Source organism: Pristiophorus japonicus, chromosome 11 (genome assembly GCF_044704955.1).
Source record: "Pristiophorus japonicus isolate sPriJap1 chromosome 11, sPriJap1.hap1, whole genome shotgun sequence".
In the NCBI taxonomy this organism is placed as follows: domain Eukaryota; kingdom Metazoa; phylum Chordata; class Chondrichthyes; family Pristiophoridae; genus Pristiophorus; species Pristiophorus japonicus.
The window spans coordinates 32,921,392-32,945,769 of NC_091987.1; the positions used below are offsets into that span (position 1 = coordinate 32,921,392).

Consider the following 24,378-nt stretch of genomic DNA (forward strand, 5'->3'; position numbering starts at 1 on the left):
CCACCTTCCCTTTTTTATTCTTACACCACATAGGGATGTACAATTGTTGTAGTTCATCCATGTGATATTTAAATGTCTGCCTTTGCCGATCCACCGTCAACCCTTTAAGTATCATTCTCCAGTCTATCCTAGCCAATTCACGTCTCATACCATCGAAGTTTCCTTTCTTTTTCAGGACCCTAGTCTCTGAATTAATTGTGTCACTCTCCATCTTAATGAAGGATTCTACCATATTATGGTCACTCTTCCCCAAGGGGCCCCACAGGACCAAATTGCTAATTAATCCTCTCTTGTTACACAAGACCCAGTCTAGGATGGCCTGTTCTCTAGTTGGTTCCTCGACATATTGGTCTAGAAAACTACCCTTATACACTCCAGGAAATCCTCCTCCACAATATTGCTACCAGTTTGGTTAGCCCAATCAAAATGTAGATTAAAGTCACCCATAACTGCTGTACCCTTATTGCATGCGTCCCTAATTTCCTGTTTGATGCCATCCCCAACCTCCCTACTACTGTTTGGTGGTCTGTACACAACTCCCACTAATGCTTTCTGCCCTTTGGTGTTTCGCAGCTCTACCCATATAGATTCTACATCATCCACGCTAATGTCCTTCCTTACTATTGCGTTAATCTCCTCTTTAACCAGTAATGCTACCCCACCTCCTTTTCCTTCCTGTCTGTCCTTCCTGAATATTGAATATTCCTGGATGTTGAGATCCCAGCGTTGGTTACCCTGGAGCCATGTCTCCGTATTCCCAATTACATCATATCCGTTAACAGCTATCTGCGCAGTCAATTCATCCACCTTATTATGAATGCTCCTCGCATTGAGACTCAGAGCCTTCAGGTTTGTTTTTTTAACACTCTTTGTCCTTTTAGAATTATGTTGTAATGTGACCCTTTTTGATTTTTGTCCTTGATTTCTCCTGCCCACCACTCTTGCTTTTCTCCTTCCTACCTTTTGTTTCTGGCCCCTTTTTACTTCCATCTGCCTCTCTGCATAGATTCCCATCCCCCTGCCATTTTAGTTTAAATTTTCCCCAACAGCACTAGCAAACACTCCGCCTAGGACATCGGTTCCAGTCCTGCCTAGGTGCAGACCGTCCGGTTTGTACTGGTCCCACCTCCTCCAGAACCGGTTCCAATGTCCCACGAATTTGAATCCCTCCCCCTTGCACCACTCCTCAAGCCACGTATTCATCTGAAAGAAATAAAAACAGAAAATGCTGGAAATACTCAGCAGGTCAGGTAGCACGTGTGAAGAGAGAGAAACAGAGTTATCGTTTCAGCTCGAAGACCTTCACCCAGAGCACTATATCTGTGATTCTGGCCCAGAATACAATATTCAACCCTGACGTCCCGATCCATGATAGCCCCGAATACGCATGCGCCGTACGCAGATCATCGATTTGTGCGTGCGCGTTTTTTTGGCGCTGGTTCCGACGCTGACGTACACTGGCGCATGCGTTTATATACTGGCGCTGGCGAGGGGTTCAGTTGTTGCCGAGTTGGGTTCAACACAACATATCTGCGATGATTAAAGCGGTCTGTGTGCTGCGCGGGAGCGGTGAAAGTGCTGGAGTGCACGGGACCGTCCGGTTTGAGCAAGCTGTGAGTTACCAGAACAAAATACGAATGGCTGCGCCCCCCCCCACCCCGGTGTTTTTGCAGTTTCCGCGCTCGGAGCCGCTGGCCCATCTGGTTTGAACTGGCTTGTGTTTCTGATGGAAGCGCCTGGTGTGACCGCGCTCATGTCGAAGGGGTTTGTTATCCGGCTTCGTCATCGCCTCCGTGTCCCCTCCACCGGCAGCGGTGGGTCGGGAGGGAGCCGCAGTGATTGAGCTGGTCTCTGGGCTCAGAGACAAGCCGTCTAACGCCGCTGGAGCTCGATTACTGGAGGGGCAAAACTCGAGAATCATGGCTAGATTAGATTGTTTCCCCTCCCTAGACGTGACTGCCTTTTAAAAACGCAAGTTATGATCCGTTTATAATGTTGCGGGTTTGAAATTATTTTCCTCGCCCCTGCCCCACCATATATTTTTTTTTGCTTTGTCATGGTTGCATTTAATAGATATGACGCAATTGAGTAATTCTCCTGACTGGAAAGAACATAATTCGCTGCCTTTCTTTGCACAAGGTGTAGACAGATGATAGTGGAGGAGGTGTGGAAAAATTAAGCGTGAGCAACTTAATTTTATGCCACTAATCTGCAGACTGTCTGATCTCGTTAAGGATAGTATCAGTTATTTATAAAAGCAATTCGAAATGTCCTTGGACTGCGTTCCTATGCATACATGCCAATTTCGAAAACAAACAAAAGCTAGCGGCTTTTTTTTTTTGCAACCACTATCAGTAAAACAAGTTGACAGAAATGTACTGGCACATGAACTTGGCATGTCTTTAAGCTGCAGGTATACAGGAGTGATTGATTTTAGAAATTATTGAAGGGGGATAAGCTCAGACTTGGCTCACCGGTTGCACTTCTTTGAGTCAAAGTTGTGTTTAAGCCCACCCCAGCACATAATCGATTACTTCTGTGCAGTACTGTGGGATTGAGAAGATAAGCAGGAGTAGGCCATTTAGTCTTTGGAGCCTGCTCTGCTATTTAATAAAAATGGGCCTGGGACTCTCTGCCAGAAAGGGTAGTAGAGGCAGAAACCCTCACCACATTTAAAAAAAAAATACTTGGATGTGCATTTGAAGTGTCGTAATCTACAGGGCTACGGACCAAGAACTGGAAAATGGAAAGAAGCTGGATAGCTTTTAGTTGGCTGGTGTGGACAGGATAGGCTGAGATGGCCTCCTTCCAGCTGTAAATTTTGATGGCTGATCATTGACTTCAACTCTACTTTCCTGCACTATCCCTTGATTCTCAATATTCAAAAGTCTGTTGATCTCTGCCTTGAATATACTCTGACTGAGCATTCACAGCCCACTGGGGTAGAGAATTCCAAAGATTCACAGCCCTTTGAGTGAAGCAATATCTTGGTCTAAAATAACACTTTTTTTTTATTGAGATTGTGACCCCAGCTAGGGGAAACATCCCCTCAGCATCTACCCCCTCAAGCCTCTTAAGAATTGTATACATTTCAATGAGATCTCCTCTCATTCTAAATTCTAAAGAATATAGGCCTAGTCTGCTCAATCTCTCCTTGTGGGATGATCCCCCTGATCCCAGGATTCCATCTCCTGAACCTATATTGCACTCTCTCTAAGGCAAGTATATTCTTTGTCGGATAAGGGAGACCAGAGCTATACTCAGTACTCCAGGTGTAGTCTCACCAAAGCCCTATATAATTGCAGTCAGACTTCTCCATTCTTGTACTCCAATCCTTTTGTAATAAAGGCTAACAGACCATTTTCTTAATTACTTGCTGTAACTGCATGCTGACTGATTTGGGTACAAGGACACCTAGGTCACATTTCCCAATTAGAAACATAGAAAATAGGTGCAGGAGCAGGCCATTCAGCCCTTCTAGCCTGCACCGCCATTCAATGAGTTCATGGCTGAGCATGAAACTTCAGTACCCCCTTCCTGCTTTCTCGCCATAACCCTTGATCCCCCGAGTAGTAAGGACTTCATCTAACTCCCTTTTGAATATATTTAGTGAATTGGCCTCATCTACTTTCTGTGGTAGAGAATTCCACAGGTTCACCACTCTGGGTGAAGAAGTTTCTCCTCATCTCGGTCACCATTTAAATATTCTGCGCTTCTATTTTTCTTACTAAAAGTGGATAACTTCACACTACTTCACATTATATTCCATCTGCCATGTTCTTGCCCACTCAATCTGTCTGTCCCTTTGTAGCCTCTTTGTGTCTGCCTCACAACTTGCTTTCCCACCTAGCTTTGTATCATCAGCAAACTTGGATATATTACATTGTCCCCTCATCTAAGTCATTGATCTAGGTTATAAATAACTGAAGCCCAAGCACTGATCCTTGTGGTATCCCACTAGTTACAGCCTGCCAAGCTGAATGGTCCATTTATTTCTATTTTCTGTACATTAACCAAACCTCAATCCATGTGAATATATTGCCCCACAATCTTGTGAGCCTTAATTTTTTGTAATAACCTGTGTGGCACCTTATCAAATCCTTTCTGAAAATATGCCACATCCACTGGTTCCCCATATCTACCCTGCTAGTTACAAACTCAAAACTCTAATGGATTTGTCAAACACAATTTCTCTTTGATAAATTGCAAGTGCTGTCTTTTGGATGAGATGTTATACTGGAGGCCCCCATCTGCCCTCCAGTGGATGTAAAAGACCCACTGCTATTCAAAAGAGAAAGGGAGTTCTCCCTGGGTTCTGGCCAACATTTACCTGTCTGCCAACACCTAAATGATTATCTGGTCATTTATTTCATTGCTGTTTGAGGGAGCTTGATGTGTGCAAATTTGCCATGCTGCTTGCACTACAATAGTGACCACACTTCAAAAGTACTTGCCTGTAAAGTGCTTTGTGATGTCCTGAGATTGTGAAAAGTGCTATATAAATGCAAGTTCTTTCTAATGCTCAAGTCATGAGATTTATTTGCAGGGTGGGAGTATCTTTGGGGCATCCACTCTCTCTCTCGACAATTGAATTGAGGCTTGTTTGGTGCCTTTTCTGGCTTTTTGGAGCCTACTTTGTGTATATCTCAATTTAATGTTTTTACATTTGCTAAAGCTCCCCACTTTAATGCTGCTATTTCTGTGAATGCTCATTATTTCTCAATGCACAAATGGTATTGTGTAGTTTGGAAAACTCATTTGAAATACAAACTGTAAAGTAGGGAAATAAACTTGGTCAAAAATATCAAGTGTCATGGGGCATCGGTAGGTATCATGCCTGGTTTAACCATTCAGTAGCCTTGCGATTAGTATTGTGGAGACTGAATAATTCTCCTGGTAGACCAGTGTGACATGAGCAGCCATTCAGTAGGTGTGCAGTGTCTTCAATTGCACTTCAGCTACACAGAGCTGTACTTGACTCCCCAGGTGTGATTATTTGCAGCAAACCTTGCCAACCCACATCTAAAATGGTTGAGCTTGCAGAGTGGGAGTATCTTTGGGGCAGCCTGCAGCTTGAAGCCAGGTATGCTTGAATAAAGCCAGTTAATGTTTTCACATCAGGGAACATCCTCCTTATATCATTTATGAAATGCCTACAACCAGTCTTGAGAAAATATGCCTTGACATAAGGTGCAACCTGGGCATGCCTGAGTTTTAAAAATGTATATAACTACAACTTTCAGAAATTGAGCTTTTTAAAAAATTCTGGCTTAATTTATGTACCACAAATAGTAAGAAGTGACTGTTTTTTCTAATGGCCTTCAGTCCTGCTCTGCAACCAATTGGTTTCCAACAGCTGCCACTTCCATCTTCCAAATGATTTCCTGTAGTTAGTTAATACTGACCAATGTTTTTTTTTGTAAGTTGGCATGTATGAATATGAGCCAGAATTCCAAACAAAGGCACTATAATAGTCATTTTGATTAGTGTTCTATTCTTTTAACAGTAACATTTCAACCTTTTCACTTTCCAGACTTGGCTTTTTCCTACATATTAACATAGTAACTACAGATTTCTTAAATTTGTTTCCAGAAGTACCTCTGTCTGAAGTATATTGACCTGCTTTTTCTTTACTCTCTCCTTTTATTAAAGTGTAGTTGACAATTCATGGCTCACTGACTTGACTATAAATATATAACCTTTTAAAATTGACAGGTCAGAAAGGAGTGGAACTGGAGACTCTGTCCTGTTAAAGAGAAGCTAGTGGTAAGGCCACAAGCTGGCAGTGAATATAGATACAAAAGTTTTAGGGTTAGAAATGTGAAGTAAATCTGTCAAAAAAACTACGAAGATATAGCATAATTAAGAGTGTCAGCAGAGCTGTTAGCATTAGTGAAATGTCCAAGTGTTCGATTCATCATTGAAGACTTGGATCAGCAACCCTGTTTAAAATCGGGAGCTGTTTATTTTTGAGATGACCAAAATCTTTTAAAACCTATTGGGTCTATCAACACTGCAAGAGTAGTGATGCTCCGCAACTGATAATAGAACAGTCAAGCACTCTTGATGATCTGTCATTTGCGATCCTTCTATTCTACTTCATTACACTTGGCAAGGAAGCCCACCTAATTAGACCAAAACTTTACGACAGCAAATTAATTTCCTTTTTTTCATACTCCATTTAAAACACAGAAGTGTCTTGTGATTGGTGACTTTTTTTGAATCCTGTAGATTAGCTATCTTAAACAAAATGGCTGATGTCCCGTCTGGGTGTACATGTCTCCTATAATACTACATAGAAAGTGGAGTATTAATGCAGCTTAATTTTTTCAATGTGAATTTTATGTACTTGTGCAATAAAGACCATATTCAGCTGTGTTTCCATTGTCTAGGATCTCAACTTATATTTTAATGAAAAGAAAAGGGCAGAAACGATGCTTTTTGGACTGAAAACATGCCTGGTCTGAGCGCTTAGATTATTGTGATAGTTCTTGTAATGAATACTATTGAACTTATGAAACTTCAATAATGTATGTACTGCACTTTGTTCTTTTACTTGCCATTTTTTAAGATTTGAATTGTATGTGCTTAATGGGCTCAATTTTGGCTGAGCCTGTTTTTGGCACACTTACTGGAGTTGCGCTGCTTATGTATGTTCAGAGATGCAGCAAAAAAAATGTTGGGACTTTGGCCACTGTCTGGCCTCTTCACTACAGTCGTGCAGCGTGGCCAGTCGTTCTGCACTGGAAAATGTGCTGGGCTGTCTGCACATGCGCAGTGGTGGTTAGTGATGTCTGCGCATGGGCAGTAGCGCTGCAAGTTGGCAATCGGTCATTAAAGAGCTACTTGTGTCTTCACAACCGAATTTGAGGTAGAATATATTGCTTTCTTCAATTCACTCTGGGCTTGTGTTAATGCTCTTGCTCTTAAAGCGCTAGCTAGGATATAGAGAAAAGCAATGAAATGATTCTCAGATGCAAACAATGTGGAGAGACAACTGAACTTTGTTTCATTTGGAGAAAAGATTAAAATGGGGAGGGGAGAACATGAATCCTGTCCTTAAAATTCTGAAGCACTAATTATGTGCTATTTATTTGGATTGAACTCTGGACACTGAGACTAGAGATTGGGAGGTTTTTTTTTGCCAGCTCCCTCCCTCCCAAGCAGCACTGGGAGTGCAGAAAGGTGAATTGCAGTTTGAAGATGAAGGTAGGACTTTAATTTTTTATTTCTTATAGAATTGTTAGTTTTTGTTTGTAAACATTGCTAAGGTTGAGGCTTGGTTGGTTTAGGTCCAGGTCCTTCCTGCCCCTAGCCCAGGCCTAATGGCTGCCTATTTTATTTTTATCTCTCCACAAGGGTTTTCTGAAGTGGCCACATATGCTGGCCTAAGTAGAAATGGAGTAACTATTAGCTAGGCAAAGTTGCCTAAATGGGCAGAACTAGTGTAGATGGCTGGTAACTTCCCCCTTTGAGGGAAAAAAACTAACCTTTAAAAAAAAAAAGTAACTGAGTTACGCTAGTGCAAATTGATTGGGGAAACTGGGGATTTTTAAGTTATGCCAGAAAAAGTAGGTTACTCCAAAAAAAAAATGGGAGCAACTCCTGGCCAAAATTGAACCCAAAGTCGTCTTATCCAATTGGTCTTCTGTTTTCAAGACCTTGAAATAATCATCATTAGCTTCTGTTTTTGGGATAGCTGCATTTTTTTTGGGGGGGGGGGGGGGGGCGGGGCGCGGGGAAGAAACACAAGATTAACATTGCAGCATGAGAATGTCAGATTCTAGATGGAATCACTGTCCAAAATCTCACTCCAGTGCTTGAGTTATTTTTGCATCAGTATTCAAGGAAACTAACTTCCTTGTCTTTGAATATGAGTATTGATTCAATTTTAAGCTAGAAAAACAAGGTATTCCTCATTGGCCTGAATTCAGTAGTGTTAAGCTGGAATTTCAATAATCCAAGTTTGATTCTATTTTCTCTATAATGTGAAACAATGTGTTAATTTGTGGTCAAAGGAATACTTTTTTGTTTAAAATTGCTTCACGTTATTGATTTTTCTGATGTCTCTTTTGCGCAGGCACTTTTTTAAACTTTGGGATTGGCCACGTGCATTGACAGTTTCTGGTGTATTTGTATGGACCACCCATCTTCAAAACTTTAGAACTAATAACTAGATAGATACTATTTCGTCAGGAAAAAGACTTGCATCAAACTGTCTTTGGACATTTAATGTACTCAACTGGACAAATAATCTTTCATTTCATGAGACTATTGAATCCTGAATTCCTTGAAGGAAATGTTGACCTTGGAGGAAATGCGATTTACCAGAATGGTGCCTGGACTCCAAGGGTTAAATTACAAAGTGAGATTACACAAACTATGGTTGTATTCCCTGGAATTTAGATGGTTAAGGGGTGATTTGATCAAAGTCAAGATCATTAAGGGGAACTGAGGGTAGATAGAGAAACTATTTCTGTTGATTGGGGAGTCTGGGCATAACATTAAAAAAAAAATTTTAGAGTATGGCCTTTCAGCAGTGAAGTTACAAAACACTTCTAAATGCAAATAGTGGTAGAAGTTTTGAACACTCTTCTGAAAATGGCAATTGAGGCTAGGTTAATTGCTAATTTTAAATGTTTTTTTTTGTTAACTAAAGGTATTGAGATATGGGGCAAAGGGTATATGGAGTTGGGTTGCAGATGAACTATGATCTCATTGAATGGTGGAACAGGCTCGAGGGGCTAAATGACTTACACCTGTTCCTATGATTGCAAAATGTGCAGTCTTTCACCTTTTGGGGTATTCTGCAAGATGGAGACAGCATGTTAGATGTCAAAGCTTGCATCAGAAAAGCTAATGGAGCTTTCCAAACATCTCCTCCAATCTGGAAATCAAGTGGCAAATGGAAGTGTACTTCAGAGAGTATGATGCCAGCAATGTTTAACTAGTCACATTGAGAATACTTGACACTGGGATCTTTCAGCAAACATGAAAATTGAAGCTATAAGGGAAAAGAGCTAGAGGTTAATCAAGAGGAATGCTACAAAATAACAGGCACAGTTGATGTGCACTTGCAACAAAGCTGGCTGTAAGCAAAAGCCAGAGATAATTGGATGTGTTGACCATTTTCTGCCTTGTGTTCCTCAGTGACACATCTCCAATTAGCAAATGGTAATTTTTATTTTGTTGGCTCCTGGCATATACCTTGAGAACCAAATATAGAAAAAGTACAGCTTCCAGATCTTGGATTTTTACCATGACTAGCTAATACACTTTTTCCAAAAAACCTTGTGTTCTGAAGGCATAAATCAAGTGGAAGAAACTTGTCTTGGGAGATAAAGCAACATTAGCAAAGCATTGATTGTTATCTATATTGTTTGATCAAACCAATCTGCATTGGTCTATTTGATATTTTGGAGGTGGTATTCTACACACTGGGATAATTTAGAAACTTCATGAACTCCATAAAATTAATGTCTAGGTTAGAATTGAGTTTTTATTCCTTCCAGAAATTGTGTTGGAGTTGGGATTATTTCATGAAAACATTGTAAACTGATGCCTTAATATTTGTATTGTTTCTGCACAGCATACATGTGACTGAAATCTAATGCTGCACCAAATGCAGAATTTGCAGTGGCATAATGAAGACCCATGACAACTTGTCATGTGTATGATTTATAAAAAAAACCAGAGAAACTGCTGAAAAAAGGATATTCCGGTTTCCTTTTGCATTTTTTATATTTATATATTACATTTTACCTGATCAGGGTGTTTCTGCAGAACAGACCGATTGTGCCTCCTGACAAGGAGTACTATGTTCCTTGCTCTGCCACAAAGCTACCAAAATTGCTTTTACTATAATCAGTCGATTTGTGAATGCACATGGATCATGTAAACCAGCACCTGTGAATGCTATTTTTATGGCTGTTGGTTCAATTTGAGATGAGCTTGTCCTGTGCATTTGTACACTCCATATTAGCAATGGAACCCAGCTATACAAGAGGGACTAGTTCCTCATTGAAGGGGATGTGTGATTTCTTAACCTGCCCCTTAAATTCAGTTCAAAAAGTATATATTTTTGAAACCAGTGAGATTAAATGCTTGCTGCTTTGCACTGCATTAGTTCTAGGAATCCTGATAATTTGTTCAATTATACGGTCTTATTTTTGGGATGAGGTCATTCTTTGGACTGAGTCTTGTCAAAATATTCAGCATTTAATGTTTTTGAGGAAATATACTGCCACCATTCAGGTACTTTTTTTTTTCTAATTGTCTACTAAATATAAAGTCTCCCAAACTTGAAGCAGTCATTGTAAGTTTAAAATGTGATGCTGTGTTAACCTAAAAGTAGGTGAAGATTGACTTTACAACTGTTAACTATCTAAATTAATCCAAGTTCTATTTGAAGGTTGCTCAGATGACTTGAGTTGTGAGTTCCATTACTGCAAGTTATTACTAAATTGTTATGTCAGCACTTTAGAAGAAATGTGCTTAAACCTTGAATTTCTCTTCTTCAGGAAGATGGGCCTGTGACTGTAAAAGGAAGCATCACTGGATTGACTACTGGGAAGCATGGGTTCCATGTTCATGCTTTTGGAGATAATACAAATGGTATGGACTGAATACTTGCTCTGACAACTTGATGTGAAGTATGACACTTTTTGATTCTAATGTGGCTATACATCAACTAGAATAGAAGTGAGTTTTCCATGCTGGTGTAGATGTACTTAAATTTTAAGTTTTTTTTTGCGCTGCAATAGGCCTAGAACTTTTGGAAAGGTAGCTTTAATTCTCAACAAAAAAAAAAATACTGGGAACAGTCAGCAGGTCAGGCAGCATCTGTGGTGAGAACAGAAAGATGTATCTGATGTGGAGCCTTCATCAGAACTGGAGGATCTTACAAAAGAACAGGATCAGAGATGGATCAAGTAAAGGTAAGGGAGGATGGAAATTTCCATTTTGAGTAAGGACCAAAACAAAGGGAAGGTGCAGGGAAAACAAACTAAGTTCTTGAGTAGAATACAGGAGATGTTAAATGGTCGAAGTGATGTAGAGCTGGGACAATAGGCATAATGAGCAAATTTAAACATTTGAGACTTGAGTAGCTGAAGATGTGGGGATAAGATGGGTAGAAATGGAAGCATGACAAACTTCCATTTCAGCAGAATACCAATCTTGAGCAGCAATCCACAATGCAGATTTTGAAACCTTGGGTGCAACTGTCTGTATACACCAGGGCTAGTTTGATGTCCATGATATAAAAAGGGTACTTGAGAAACACTGCATGCATCATGGATAAATGACCAGTCATCAACCCCCCAAAAAAGCAAGCCTATAACCTTCATAGTCAAGTCAAGACTAGACTAAGGATTATGTGAGACTCCTGCTGAAGCAAAAGGCAGATGAATAGCAGTCCTATCATTACAAGGAGATGATTAACTTCTGCAATACACCTGAGACAACAGAGCCCATACTCTAATCATGCCACTTAATGAACACAGTTCAAACCATTCTTCTCTGGACAAAAATCAGATCCTGAAAAGGGGCTGACCATTTCCAAAACTGTATTTCAAAAAAGAAATTGGTTATCAATGATGCAATCAGCTCCCTCAATGTGCCATTAATCTTGCAAAATTATCTACTGTCTCAAGACTGAAAAGGCCATCCAGTTCTTGATTGGGAAGACACCTGGCCTGATGCTGCCACAGCTGAGATAACAATGCTAGTGGGGACTACTTAGACCAGGGATGTCAAATGTACAGCAATCCATCCAGCAGAACAGCTTCTTCCAGTGGTTTGCTTATAGTTGGAGTTTGAAGCAGTGCCCAGGAGAATTGCATCTTTTTAGTTTTCACTGTAGTCCTGCCTGTCTCCTTTTCTTTCTTTTAAACCATTTTCACTCCAACCCCCTTTTCCTTGCCAGCAGAGTCTATGCCATGCTCAAGTGGCCAGACTGGCTTGTGGTGGTGAGGAATGATTTGGACTGTGGGGGAGATTAATGGAGCTTGGACAGGAGGAAGAAACTGGTTGTCAGGGGGAATTAGAGGTTTGGGAAGGACATCCAAGAAAGGACTGGAGAATGGGTGATGTGGGTCTCAGCATTTCCTGCAGAGCAGTAGCAGCAACATGGTGAGTGGGCATGATGCTGAGGAGCAGCCAGTCATGGGGTGTGAAGCCTGGAAACTACTCTGGGTATAACTGAAAGATTGTTACTGGTGGATGACGGGACCACAGTGGCAGAGACTGAATTCTCCCTGTACCCACCCCCCCCAAGGAGCTGCATGCCCTGATTTTTACATCTTGTGCTTCAATACATGAAGGGTGAGATGCAGGAGAGCTAAGTACTGGCTGAAAAGCATTCCACAATAGTGCTGTGTAGCTGCGAGGCAAAAATGTCCTTACCATTTCATCAATGGTCCCTTTTTAAGGATCTCTGTTTAGGCTGCTGTAGAACTGGGGAAAAACTAGTTGGAACTTGCACGGCTTGTGCTCAAGTTTTTCTGCACACTTTGAGGGTCCAGAAATGGATGCAGGATGCTTTGCATATTTAAATTAATCCAGTGTTGATTTCCGGCAGTTGCTGTGGGGACCAATGTGTTTGTTCAAATGGGATTGAATATGCTGCCAAGCAGAATAGGTGCAGGGCCTCTCATCCAGAAATTAGTATACATTGTGCCTGTTTCTACCCTAATGTGTCCAAAATTCTTCAATGTGGTCCACACCAAGTGCCCGATCAGGCCAATCAATATAAATTGAATTTGATACCCTTGGCTTAGACAAGCTCCTCAATGAACTATTTCAGTCCATACAATACTCAGAAAAGATCCTCCTTGAAGTTCAAAAATGCTACAATTGTCAATCTCTGAAAAGGGAAATAGTTTTATCTGTGATTATCATTAGGAATCTTTTTTACTTGTCATTGCTGGAAAGATCCTTCCAAGAGTGTGCTCAATTGTTTTATTGAACACATTGCTGACAAATATGGGTTCAGAAAGGGTAGAGGCATAAGAAAATATAAAGACCAAAATGCAGGTCTTCTGTCTTTGTTGGCCTGGCAAAGGCATTCCAACGCTCGGTATAGAAAAGTTCAGTAAAATCCTTAAGTTTGTGTCCAGTCAAAATCATTGAAATAGTCAAACAATTTCCTGATGGCTTGAGCAATGGAAAATGGAGACCATTTAATTTTTTTCCCTGTTGCAAATGGTATTGAGCAAGAATGTGTCCTTGCACTATCCCTCTTCAGCATTTTGTTTGCTGCTATGCTTGTAGCTTTCAATAATTTCAAACGGAGTCGAGATCAGAGTTCAGATGGGCAGCTCTTCACCCTTGAAGATTTTTTTATTTGAAAGTTGCTGGAAGAACTAATTTGCTGATTGTGCTCTCATGGCTCACTTCAGCATGATGTGCAAACAATCATGAATCACTTTACAACAGCTTGCCTGGATTTTAACATGACTATCTACTTTAAAAATGGTGGTACTCTTCAAGCCAGCCCCAGGCAAGGAGTACACTCCACTTATCACTATTGATGATCACACATTTCAGGTGATGGACAATTTCACCTACCTGGCTAGTGCCCTGCCTGGAGCAGTCCCCATCGATACAGAAGCACCTCCAGAATTGCCAAAGCCAGTTTAACTTTTGGAAAACTGACTGCTGTGTCAGATCCAGATATACTAAGCTGTTGCTTGGAAGATCCTGCTTTACTATGCCTGTGAAACTTGGACAACATGTACATGCCACATTTATATATTTTAAAAAGAAATCACCTTCACCTAAGCTGCCTGAGACAACTAATAATTAAGGTGGATAAGACCAGATCCCTTGCACTGAGTTCTTTTTCTAATAAAAAACACCAAGCATAAATGGACTAATCATGAAGACATGCTGGTCAGGTCATGTGGTGCGAATGTCTGAACAAACCAGATATTTGTAGCACTGATAACTAGGAAAGTGATCTCTTGTGGATAGCAAAAGCATTAAGTGATTCTGAAACTGTCCATATTCATAAGTGGGGGCAACTTGCTTAATGTAAAGCGGGCAAAGACCATCTGAGGCCTGTCTCATTGCCAATGTTGACTAAATGCTAGTTGAGAACATCTGAAAAAAGATTCCTAAGCTGGTGTTTCCAAGGTCCACTGTTCGCTGCTCATTACTAGCAAAAAATCAGTTTTTTTCAGTCATCAAACTTTACAGAAAATGAAGTTATATTGTCTGCTCTGCCATCTCAAAGGACAAATTAATATAGCTGGAGAAAATTGCTGCTCCTCCAAGGCTGGATGCCAGACCAGCAATCTTGCAGCGGTGGAGACCGGAGTTGGAAGAGGGAGGGCTGGATATCATTGTCTGTAGATATTGCCATGTGGCAGCATGTAACTAATGACCAGAATCTTGGTGACTCTGGAGATAATGGGGTGGGACCAGGAAGGGAAGCCAGTGCTCTGGCTACAATTGGATTGTTGAGGGAACCAAGTAAGTGCAGTCCCACTGAGCTGGAGGAGAGATTTGAGGGTGGTGTAGAAGACACTGCTGGAGAAGCCAAGAATGTATGAAATTCAATCCCTAAAACACCAGTACAAATTCCAGAATGCAATTTGAGAGAAAAATGATTTATATATGTGAGCTGTCGCCTTGAACTGTTGCAGTCTGTGTGGTGAAGGTACTCCCGCAGTACTGTTAGTGAGGGGGAGTTCCAGGATTTTGACGCAGCGATGAAGGAATGGCTATATACTTCAAAGTCAGGATGGTGGGGAACTTGCAGGTGATGGTGCTCCTTTGTGCATGCTGCCCTTGTCCTTCTAGATGGTAGAGTTCATGGATTTTAGAGGTGCTACCGAAGAAGCCTTGGTGAGTTACTGCAGTGCATCTTGTAAAATGGTACACAAGGCAGCCATGGTGCACCAGTGATGGAGGGAGTAAATGTCTAAGGTGCTGGATAGGGTGCCAATCAAGTGGTGTTTTGTCCTGTATGGTGTCTAGCTTTGAGTGTTGTTGGAGCTGCACTCATCCAGGCAAGTGGAGAGTATTCCATCACTCTTGACTTGTGCCTGTAAATGGTAGAAAGGCTTTGGGGAGTCAGGAGGTGAGACACTCGCTGCACAATACCCAGCCTCTGACCTCTTGTTGCTGCAGTGTTTGCAGCTGGTCTAGTTAAATTTCTGGTCAAGTGACTCCCAGGATGTTGATGAATGGGGGATTTGGTGATGGTAATGCCATTGAATATCATGGAGATGGTTAGACTTGCTTGTTGGAAATGGTCATTGCCTAGCACTTGTGTGGCACAAATGTTTGCCACTGATCAGCCCAAGCCTGAATGTCATCCAGGTTTTGCTGCATGCAGGCATGGACTGCTTCATTATCTGAGGAGTTGCAAATGGCACTGAACACCATGCAGTCATCAACGAACATCCCCACTTCTGACTTTGGGCGGAAGGTCGTTGATGAAGCAGCTGAAGATGGTTGGGCCTAGAAGACTGCCCTGAGGAACTCTTGCAGTGATGTCCTGGGATACTGATGATTGACCTCCAACAACCACACCATCTTCCTTTGCTAGGTATGACTCCAGCTAGTGGAGAGTTTTCTCCCTGATTCCCATTGACTTCAGTTTTACTGGGGCTCCTTGTTGCCACACTCTGTCAAATGTTGCCTTGATATCAAGAGCAGTCACTCTCTCCTAACCTCTAATTCAATCTCAATCTCTGGCCCTGATATCCCTACCAATTTATAAACACCCATTATAAATAATAAACAGTAAATTCTCTGGTTCATTGAGGAATGTCATAATCTAGTACTAAAGCTTACTGGAACAAGAGTTGACATGGCAGACAGATTAAATTTGAGTAGCAAATGTATTGCAATTTGGGATTGTCTGACTCAAACCTATTGATGAGGCTGGCCCTTTGACATAAATGTATATTTAGAGGGAAAAATAAGTGCCCCTTCCTTGTCCCTTCCTCTTTTCCTTTGAGAGTGAGTTAAGACAAGATATAAAAGCTCACTGGGTTGGGGGTAATATATTGGCATGGATAGAGGATTGGCTAACAGAAGAGTCTGGATTAATGGGTTATTTTCCAGTTGGCAAACAGTGACTAGTGTAGTGCCGCAGCAATCTGTGCTTGGTCCTCAACTATTTACAATCTATATTAATGACTTGGATGAAGGGACAGAGTGTAATGTAGCCAAGTTTGCTGATACAAGATGGGTGGAAAAGTAAATTGTGAGGACACACACCATCTGCAAAGGGATATAGACAGGCTGAGTGGGGGAAAAAAATTGGCAGATGGAGTATAATGTTGGAGTGTGAGGTTATCCACTTTAGCAGAAATAATAGAAAAGCAAATTGCAATTATTCTCAATTTAAATTATGAAGTGCTGCAGTACATTGGGACCTGGGGGTCCTTGTGCATGACAGTTAGCATGCAGGTACAGCAAGTAATCAGGAAGGTAAATGGAATGTTGGCCTTTTATTGCAAGGGGGATAGAGTATAAAAGCATGCTAAGGGTTCCTAGCTGTGGCCTCTTGCTGGCTGATTCTGTGAGCCAGGCTGTCCATTTGGCTGCCTGCTGAGCCAGAAACAGAAGAAATAAATGAGATCCTGCCATTTTGGCAGGACTTCTGTGTCCCTAAACTTGCTGGGTTTTTCAGCCTTCCTATAACTAGGCCATTGTCTCTCCATTTGATTAAGACTAGATGTAAATATACGGTTTATTTCGAAGAAACTGTTGATCTCCACCTCTTCCTTCCACACCCAACATATTCCATGAAGAGTTGTGATCAATTTAAATATGGCATTGCTTGTCTTGCATGGAGCTAACCTGGCTTCGGGTTATGGATGCATTTATCTGTGTTTGTGTACAAAACAGGATGCATCAGTGCAGGACCTCACTACAACCCTTTCTCAAAAAATCATGGTGGACCAAACGACCAAGAAAGGTGAGCTTTTATATAGACTGATTTTACATGCTAAATGCCCCTTTGGGTATTAGATGGAGGCAACTTTTATAATGTTTTCTGTACCTTAATGTGGTGATTATTGGCTATACAAGTGCAGTGTCCCAAATACGGAACCAGAGGCTGTTCCGGATTCCATGTTTTTCCAGACTTTGGAGCATCTTTCTGACGTCACTAATCTAGAAACGCCCAAGCCCAGGTTCGGGTATTTCCAGATATCGGAAAGGGGGTAGGGTTGCTCTCGGGAACTGTTCCGATTGCCGGCCCTGTCCAGGAGGTCGTTGGGTGGGGCCCCGCCACTGTAGCTGTTCAAGGAGGCCCCGAGGTAAGGGTGGCGGTGAGCGGAGTTAGGCAAGCGGCGACAGGGTAAGGACCACAGCAGCAGGTGAGGTCCAAGGTCGGGCAGTGGTGGGGCCCAGAGGTAAGGACAGCAGCGGCAGGCGAGGCCTGAGGTTGGTGGGTCCGGATTCCAGAACATAATACTAATTCCGGACGACCCTGCCACCAATCGGTCCAGATTCCAGGACTCTGGATTTTGGATGCTCAATCTGTAATACAAATTATTTTTTAATTGATAATTGTCTTCCTGTCACATCTCTAAATTCTTCAGGTTCATTTAAATTGAAGTAACTAGTTTAACATTAATTTGGCATCATCTTAAAAGCTACCTTGGTGACTCCTTGTGGTGCACTCTGGATTATATGAACCAGAAGAATCCCTAATTTTAATTGAAGTGGTCCAGTCTTGGCTATGTTGATGTACTATGGTTAACCTCATTTTCTGCCCAAAAGGAGGAGCTATTCCTGTTGAATATTCAGTAATCTTTCCAGCTCCTATGCATGTATATTGTGAGCGAGTCACCAAGCTTTGCATATTATATTGGCAGTGCCTTCAGTAAATGGAATTTTATAATGTCCAGATGAATAACCAACTCATGTAATTCAGTCTTGAGAGGAAATTTGTCCCCTCATCTTGTAATTGCTGGCTATGAACTTTTTGGAGGTGTCACTTTTTTTTTTAAAGGAGCATGCAAGACTTGAGTGCTTGGCTTTTTTCTTTGTTATTTGGACACTGTCCACTTGTATGTTAATCAACCCAGCTCTGCCTGTTTCCATCAATCTAAGCCAGTAGTATAGTGGTAATGTTACTGGACTAGTAATTCAGAGGCCTGGACTAATGATCCCGCCATGGCAGCTGGGGAATTTAAATTCCATTAATTCAATAAATCTGGAATAAAAAGCTAGTATCCATAATGGTGACCATGAAACTATTGGATTCTTGTAAAAACCCATCTGGTTCACTCATGTAATTTTAGGGAAGAAAATCTGCTGTCCTTACCTGGTCTGGCCTATGTGACTCATGACCTACAGCAATGTGGTTGACTCTCAACTGACCTCTGAAATGACCTAGCAAGCCACTCAGTTGTGTACAACTGCTACAAGAAACAAGAAAACCAGACAGACCACTGCACAAGCTATGGACATGACAACAGCCCATTTGATATGAGGACTTGTGCCAAAATTGGGAGAGCTGTCCCACAGACTAGTCAAGCAACAGCTTGACAGTCATACTCACCATAATCATACCTTTCAGTTAATGTCCCAGACACCTCCATCACCATCCCTGGGTATGTCTTGTCCCAGGTGGCATGGGAGGGAGTGTCTTGGAGTCCTTGACTCCAGACCCTATGAAGTCTCATGGGTTCAGGTCAATCATGGGCAAGAAAACTTCCTGATTACCATCCTGCAGCTGATGAATCAGTGCTCTGGGTGTGGGACTTCAATATCCATACTGGCTGAGTCCTGAAGGCAGGGTGCAGGAAGTACTGCCCAATCGTGGCACAGGGCAAGTTCACCTCATCTTTGGGAGGAGGATGTATACTCAAGATGGTTAATATACTTCATGTGGAAGTGCCATATTGCCAAGTTAGCTGAGAATAAAAAGAAATTGAATCTTTATGTATCTTGCTAAGACAATTTTGCTCTGCAGGCACAGGTTATCTATTGTATATTTCAAATGGCTGATTTGATTGAACAGATGTGAAGAAATTATTTCCTCTGGTGGGGAATCCAGAACCAGTGAGCATAATCTTGGTTATAGTTAGGCCATTCAGGGTAAAATTGGAAATTTGGAACTGTTTAAAAATTCTCTTTCCTGCCCAGGTCAGTAAATTTCTTGTCTTTCTACAGTAATATGAAGATGATGCTGCTATGCAGCACCTTAGGAAATTACTACGTTTAAGGCATGAAGTACAAGCATCTAACATGAAATGCTATTCACTTGTAATGAAGAACCATCCCAGATTTTTGGGGCTTTTTTAAAAAAAAACAATTAAATGTTTTGCTATGCAATAAACCTTGTTTAGATTACATTTTTGTCTGGCTTGGCTTATTGTAGACATGTTGGTGACCTTGGCAATGTGGAGGCTAATGCAGAGGGTGAGGCCATCTTTGAACTGAAGGATAAAATGCTCCAGCTATCGGGGGAAAGATCCATTATTGGACGTACACTTGTGGTATGTATTCAAAAGCTTGTGGCCTAGTAGTTATGACTGGGCATGATTCATTGAAGACCAGTGAACTGCAAACCATCAACTTCCATTTACTTTGAGGAATTAATATGTAAAACTGGGTTCTGGTAATTGGTTGAGATGGACAAATGGCTGATCTGAGCTGTTTTTCTTGTAAAATTATGTTGGTCTCTGGGCTACTTAATAAATCAGCCTGTTTATCCATTAACATCCTACAATCTGTAGTTTAACATGTCATTCTTTAAGGGGGTGGGAAAGAAGGGGAAAGGGCAAAAAGTCCACTTTGCATGAAGCTCTCAACCACATCAGATGAAGAAAGATTGATTGAAGCAAACTCTAACCGTGGCCTGGTATTACTTTCTATTGAGTTCATGTGCAAATGAATTTCTTTAAAAAAAAAGTTAAGACATTGATTCCTTCTCTCTGACTTGCACTCTTTCTCTGCATGTGCATGCACAGTCTTCATGTTTAGCAATTTATAATTTGTCCATTGTGTGCGCTGTAATGCTATGCATTTTCCTGACTTCTGCATTGTAATCACTGGTGAATAAATGCCCTTCTGAGCAATTGGGAACCCATGTATAATGGCAGAAGCAATTGATAGATTCACTATTCGTTTAATTGATTTGCAAACAAGAAGTTTGGGAGCTGCTTAGCCAGTAGCTTCTAACATTTGTCCAACATTTCAATCTTTAACTTCATTCCCACACATTTTTTAAGTTGAGATGAGCAATGTGGTGTACAGGTTATCCTCCCAAAATCAAGATTTGTGTTGACACCACCAAGGACCTAAAGGGAAGTCTCTATGAATGACACTTTAATTCTGCACTGCCCCAGCAATATTGTAACTTGCTTCACTCCACAGACACGAAGATGGTCTATAAGAGAAAAAAAATCTTTTGTTTCTTGAACAAACTCAGACTTTTTAAAAAAAAAAACTGTTACATGAGATACTTAGCACTAGGTAAAGATGCTCCAAAGCAATGTGGCTTGAGATCCACAATCTGTTGTCTTGCATTGAGTTTCATTTGGACCTGGAGTGAAAAGATAACTCTCCTATTATTTCTCAAGGTTACAAAGCTTTCAAATAGCCTTGCCATACAAGCTATAATATACTGTTTTTTTTTATCTTGTGAAGATTCATGAGAAGGAGGATGACTTGGGTAAAGGTGAAAATGAGGAGAGCTCTCGAACAGGAAATGCTGGAGGACGTTTGGCCTGTGGTGTGATTGGAATTGCTAAAGAATGAAATGACTGTGGCGTCAAGAATTGACATTGTAATTTTTTTTCCTGTCGGTCAGCATACCTAGCCTGTTATTGACTAATGGTCCAAAATAATCTAATGCACAGCAACTTTGTTCCATGCATATTAAGTTACCTAGAGTCTACAGCACAAACAGGCCATTCGGTCCAACTGTGCTGGCAAAGTTGTGCTTTAAATTCTTTAAAGCTGTATTTAATCCTAAATACAGAAATTTTAAGTAAGATTCTGTTGGATCTTGATTGTTGGCCTAGAGCACTTAAATGTTTTCTCTAGCTATTGGAATTTGTTTAGCCATTAGAACTTGAGTTAACCCATTAGCAATGTATTGTCAAACAAATCTAATAAAAATGGTGTCCTTTCTTTTGTGTCTAATGTCTATGAAATACAGACTTAATAGCAATCTGGACTTTTACATAAGGGGTAATCTACTGTGTACATGTAAACTTTGGTCAGTAGGGTGGTTCTTATTACAACACTGTCCATAAACCACATCAGTTTAAAAAAAGAAATGGGAGGGGGGAGGGAGAGAAACTGGGGTGTTTGTGTGATGCTGGCCTTTAATGTTTCAAGATGTTTAACTATCAGGAAAACTTCAAAATAATGAAACAACTGCTCTATTGTGTCCATTTTGGATCTCGAGTACTATATTAGGAGGGAGTAGGTTACTTGAAGGTGATATGAAGTGCCTGTTTTTTAAACACTTAGTAGCTCCCAGGGGTTGGTTCTAGGTCCACTGCTTTTCTTGATGGATATTAATGACATGGATGTGGGTGTACAAGGCACCATTTATTTATAAAAAAAAATTAAAAAAATTTGCAGATGACACAAACCTTGAAGTGTAATGAACAGTGAGGAGGATAGTGATTGACTTCTAGAGAATATAGACAGGCAGGTGTGGAATGGGTGGGCACATGGCAGATGAAATTTAATGTAGAGAAGTGTGAAGTGATGCATTTTGGTAGAAAGAATGAGGAAATATAAACTAAAAGGTACACTTCTAAAGGGGGTACATGAACTGAGACAGGAGTATATGTGCACAAATTGTTGAAGGTGGCAGAGCAGGTTGAGAAAGCAGTTACTAAAAAACTTACTGATCCAGGGCTTCATGAAGAGGTATAGAGTTCAAAAGCATAGTAATTATGACTAATCTATACAAAACACTGGTTCAGCCTCAACTGGAGTATCGTCTAATTCTGGGCACTATAGGAAGAATGTGAAAGCCTTGGAGGGTGCAGAAAAGAATGATTCCAGGGATGAGGGACTTCAGTTATGTTGATGGACTAGAGAAGCTGGGGCTGTTTTCCTTGGAGCAGAGGACATTGAGAGATTTGATAGAGGTGCTCAAAATCATGAGGGGTCTGGACAGCATAGATAGAAACTGTTCCCATTGGCAGAAGGATTGAAAACCAGAGGGGACAGATTTAAGGTACATGTCCTCTTGGAAGTCAATCACTATCCTCCTGCACTGTTCACCTATACTTCCAAGTTTTGTATTGTAACTTTTGATTAGCTGTCATACACCCCCCAACAACTTCACCTACTGCCTGGAATATTAATGTCCAAGTGTTTCCTTTTTGTGAATTTATTTCAATTACTTGGGTGTAACAATTACAAAAACAATGGAATGCTTTGTCATCTGACAATTTTGAAATTGTGCCCTGTACATCCAAGTCCTTTTATTAGCAAAAGCCCTAGTAGCAACCCTTTGTGAACAACACTGTGGGCCCAAGTTTCCACAAGATTTGCGCCTGAGAACGGACTATCTTAGAAATTGCAATTCTCCACTTTTTTTTTTCTGCAGTTCTAGTCAGGTAGAACAGTTCTACTTTGGAACAGAATTTTTTCTTCAAAAGGGGGCGTGTCTGGCCACTGACGCCTGATTTGAAAGTTTCCACAGTGAAAACGTACTCCAAACTAAAGTAAAATGGAGCAAGTGAAGATTTTTGTAGAACTGAAAAAACCTGTTCTACACATTAAAAAATAAGGCGTAGGTTACAAATTAGGCGTCCAGAACGAGGGGAAGGGAAGTCATTAAATTCTATAATAAATCATTATTTATACTTATACAAATATTATACAAATAAATCCAACCTGAATAAACATAAGATTAAATAAACCATCTTCCTACCTGTGTGAAAGTGCTTAAGGCAGGCCTTTTGGGACCGAAGGCTGAACGGGCAGGCCCAAGACTTCGGGCAGGGCCTATCCCCAGCACCAGATTTACAGGTAGGTTGGGTCGGGTCGGGGGGGGGGAGGAGGGAAGGGAGGTCAGGTCAGATCCAGTCCGGGGGCGAGAACGCGGGTCCGGTCCAGTCGGGGGGGGGGGGGGGAGCGGGAACAGGAGCACGGGTCGGGGTGGGGGGTGGGGCGGAGCGGGAACAGGAGCGCGGGTCGGGTCCAGTCGGTGGGGGGGGGGGAGGAGCGGGAACAGGAGCTCGGGTCGGGTCCAGTTTGGGGGGGGGGGTGCGGAGCGGGAACAGGAGCGCGGGCCGGGTCCAGTCGGGGGGGGAGCGGGTGTCGGGTGTGGTCCGGAGGCGTGGGGGGAGCGGGTGTCGGGTCTGGTCGGAGGGGGGAAGCAGGAGCTGGCTGTGGGAGGAGCCTTATTCACGCAGCCCCAGTGAGGCCATTCGGCCAGGGCTAGGGGCTTCGGGCCCCTCCCACACAGTTCGGTGCCTGGAGCTACTGCACTTGCGTACCCACTGTAACACGCATGTACAGAGGTCCCGGCACTGTTTTCAGCGCAGGGACCTGGCTCCGCCCCCCCTACAGCTCGTGCTGCGCTGCGCCGAGGGCCAGAGGACCTGCAGGGAGGTGGAGAATACGGAGGATTTTTTTAGGCGCACTTTGTGGCGCGAAAAACGGGCGTCCAGGTCGCGTTCTAGGCTCGTGTGGAAACTTGGGCCCTGTATACCTTCCTCTAGTCTGAAAAACTGTTTCCTGTCACTTAGCCAATTTTGTATCCATGCTGCCACTCACTTTTTTTTACTCCATGGGCTGCAACTTGCTGGACAGTATTATGTGGCACTTTATCAAACTCCTTTTTGGAAGTCCATGTACACCACATCAACCGCATTCCCCTCACCAACCCTCTGTTACCTCATCAAAAAAAACTCGTTAGTTGAACACAATTTTCCTTTTACAAATTCGTGTTGGCTTTCTTTAATTAATCCACACTTGTCCAAGTGACTAGCCTGTAGTTAAGCTTATCCTTTCTTGAACAAGGTTGTAATATTTGCAATTCTCCAGTTCTGTCACTACCCCCATATCCAAGGAGGATTGGAAGATTATGGCCAGTACCTCTGCAATTTCCACCTTATGGCAATGTACCTCGACTATACCCGAACCATCTCTTCTTTAAAGGCAGACCATTATTCGATTACAGTTTTGTCTGCCAATGTTTGATTCCAATTTACCTGGGCCTGATCCATTCTCAACCCACTGAAATTAGCCTTCAATTCAGTATTTTAGCTTCCTGTCTTTTTCCATAGCTAATCTAAACCTTATACTGCGATCACTTAATATTCCCCCACTGACACTTGACCCACCATTCCCCAGAACCAGATCCAGCAATGCCTCCTTCCTCGTTGGACTGGAAACATACTGATCAAGAAAGTTCTCCTGAATACACTG

The 24,378-nt window shown here is 41.8% G+C and overlaps 1 protein-coding gene across 2 annotated transcripts; it reads left to right on the forward strand.

Moving 5' to 3' along the window:
• The first annotated feature begins 1,456 nt into the window (after positions 1-1,456).
• LOC139276004 (superoxide dismutase [Cu-Zn]-like) lies at positions 1,457-21,108 on the forward strand. Of its 2 annotated transcripts, XM_070893324.1 has the most exons (6): positions 1,457-1,613; positions 5,716-5,766; positions 10,521-10,614; positions 16,867-16,936; positions 19,352-19,469; positions 20,623-21,108. In XM_070893324.1, the coding sequence occupies exons 1-6, from the start codon at positions 1,536-1,538 to the stop codon at positions 20,731-20,733; spliced, it is 522 nt and encodes a 173-aa protein (XP_070749425.1). In that variant the 5' UTR covers positions 1,457-1,535; the 3' UTR covers positions 20,734-21,108. The 2 variants fall into 2 exon arrangements, with proteins under 2 accessions (XP_070749425.1, XP_070749426.1); XM_070893325.1 differs by lacking the exon at positions 5,716-5,766 and having other exon boundaries at positions 1,467-1,613.
• Positions 21,109-24,378: the final 3,270 nt, after the last annotated feature.